At 48.6% G+C, this 1,849-nt stretch overlaps 1 protein-coding gene across 1 annotated transcript; it reads left to right on the top strand.

The window, feature by feature from the left end:
* LACBIDRAFT_306263 (uncharacterized protein) lies at nt 1-361 on the top strand (the record flags this gene model as incomplete). The annotated part of the gene is made up of 3 exons (XM_001891051.1): nt 1-197; nt 258-298; nt 357-361. Coding segments are annotated over 3 exons (243 nt in total), but the record flags the coding sequence as incomplete, so codon positions are not given.
* Nucleotides 362-1,849: the final 1,488 nt, after the last annotated feature.

The following is a 1,849-nucleotide window of genomic DNA, read 5'->3' as shown; positions in this document are numbered from 1 at the left end:
TGGCTCACCTCCTTCGTTGATACCGATTGGATAGGTGGGTTGCCACCNCTCTTCTCCACCTATCTTACCCTCATGGTCCCCCACCAACCGTGCCCCTATCTACCCCCATGCTTGTCCACAAACTTTGGGTATCACTTTCAGATAGCAACCAATTTGAAACACAATCCACATCTTAGCTGCATATCACAATACATCTGGTAAGTATTCATTTATCTCCCCCCCCTCCAACTCTCCTTGAAATTGCGGCCTTTCTAAAGTGGGACAGTTCAACAGATCTTGCCTCAACGACAACCTGCCAGTATGAATTTCTCTCATTTCTTTCTGTATTGGTCTAATTATAACACTTATCCTTGCAGGTTAGGTTATACTTCAGCAAGCAGTCAACTCTCATGAAACATGCAGTGAGGGAAACAAAACTGTGGGACCCATGCACCGTGTAAGTCTTTTTTACCTTTCTCCCTGGCAGCTGGGTTAATGATTTCACTTTTCTTCTGATATAGTTCTTGTTGCAATCTAGCCTTTCGTTGTAAGTGTGGGACCATGTAAGTTTGTTTTCCTATCTAACGTATAGCCGTACATCCAACTTGAGAAGGCCAGAATGAAACAGACCGGAAATGGAACCGACAAGTGCCAAGCCATGGTTTGTTGATTGTTAAACTGACGTCAACATGCCAAATGCGGACAAAACGTGCATTTAGGCTCACACAGTCGTTGCACAGCTCTCAGACCATGTCAAGAACGATTGCCAGTTGACGGCCATCCTCTGGAGGCATTAAATAGAAAGATAACAGTATGAAAATTTTAATTTGGGTAAGCCTTCACCTACCCAACCCCCCTCCCCACCCCATATGCCGGCAATTGCCAGTACATACCCCTTGATCCAGAGGAATGGCACTGGAATCCGCAGGAATGGCACTGGAATCCACAGGAATGGGACCAGAATACAACCAATACAACACCTTTCCTTTTTGATAGATACATTTACACTAATATGCACTTCTTCACACTGACTTAAAGGGTATGAACACTTTCTTATAACATTTATATATTAAAACTCAAATCTACATCTAATTTACTATTTTCTAAGTTAAATGAAGGGGCAGGAAGAGAGGGGGGGAGGAAGGGAGGAAGGGAGGGAGGGTGGAAGGGAGGGAGGAAGGGGGGAGGAAGGAAGGAAAGGGGGAGGAAGGGAGGGACAGGGAGTCATGTGGGGGTGTGATCAATGTGATCAGCATAGGAAAGGGGGAGGAAGGAAGGGAGGAGGGACAGGCAATGGTGTGGGGCAGGCCCTGGGGAGGGGATGGAGGGGGAGAGAGTGGTGGGGACTAATAAAGGGGAAGGGAGTAGTGCTGGGCCTCATCGTCGTCATCCTGTGTCGTCGCATGGTCATCATTGTGCTGTCGTCATCATGTTTTCGTCATCGTGTGGTTGTCGATGCATTGCCGTCGTTGCATTGTCATCGTTTTGTGATGTGGCATTGCAGCATTTGCATGGTCGTCGTGGTGGGCGCTCGTGGATGGTGGTGGGTGCCGTCTGGATGGTGGTGGGTTCATTGTGTTGTCATCGTCATGTTGTCGTCGTTTTGTGACATGGCGTTGTGGCGTTTGCGTGGTCGTTGTGGATGGTGGTGGGTGCCATCTGGATGGTGGTGGGCTCGTTGCATTGTCGTCGTTGTGTTGTCGTCATTTTGTGATGTGGCATTGTGGTGTTTGTGTGGTCATTATGGATGGTGGTGGGTGCCATCTGGATGGTGATGGGTGCTCGTGGATAGTGGTGGTGTCGTCATCATCGTCCGTTTGGCTGCCACGTCACTGGCAGTGGTCGTTGCCGTTTGTTGCTGGGTGGTCGT

This window comes from Laccaria bicolor, genomic scaffold (assembly GCF_000143565.1).
Source record: "Laccaria bicolor S238N-H82 LACBIscaffold_309 genomic scaffold, whole genome shotgun sequence".
In the NCBI taxonomy this organism is placed as follows: Eukaryota; Fungi; Basidiomycota; class Agaricomycetes; order Agaricales; family Hydnangiaceae; genus Laccaria; species Laccaria bicolor.
This window is presented reverse-complemented; position numbering and strand designations above follow the sequence as displayed.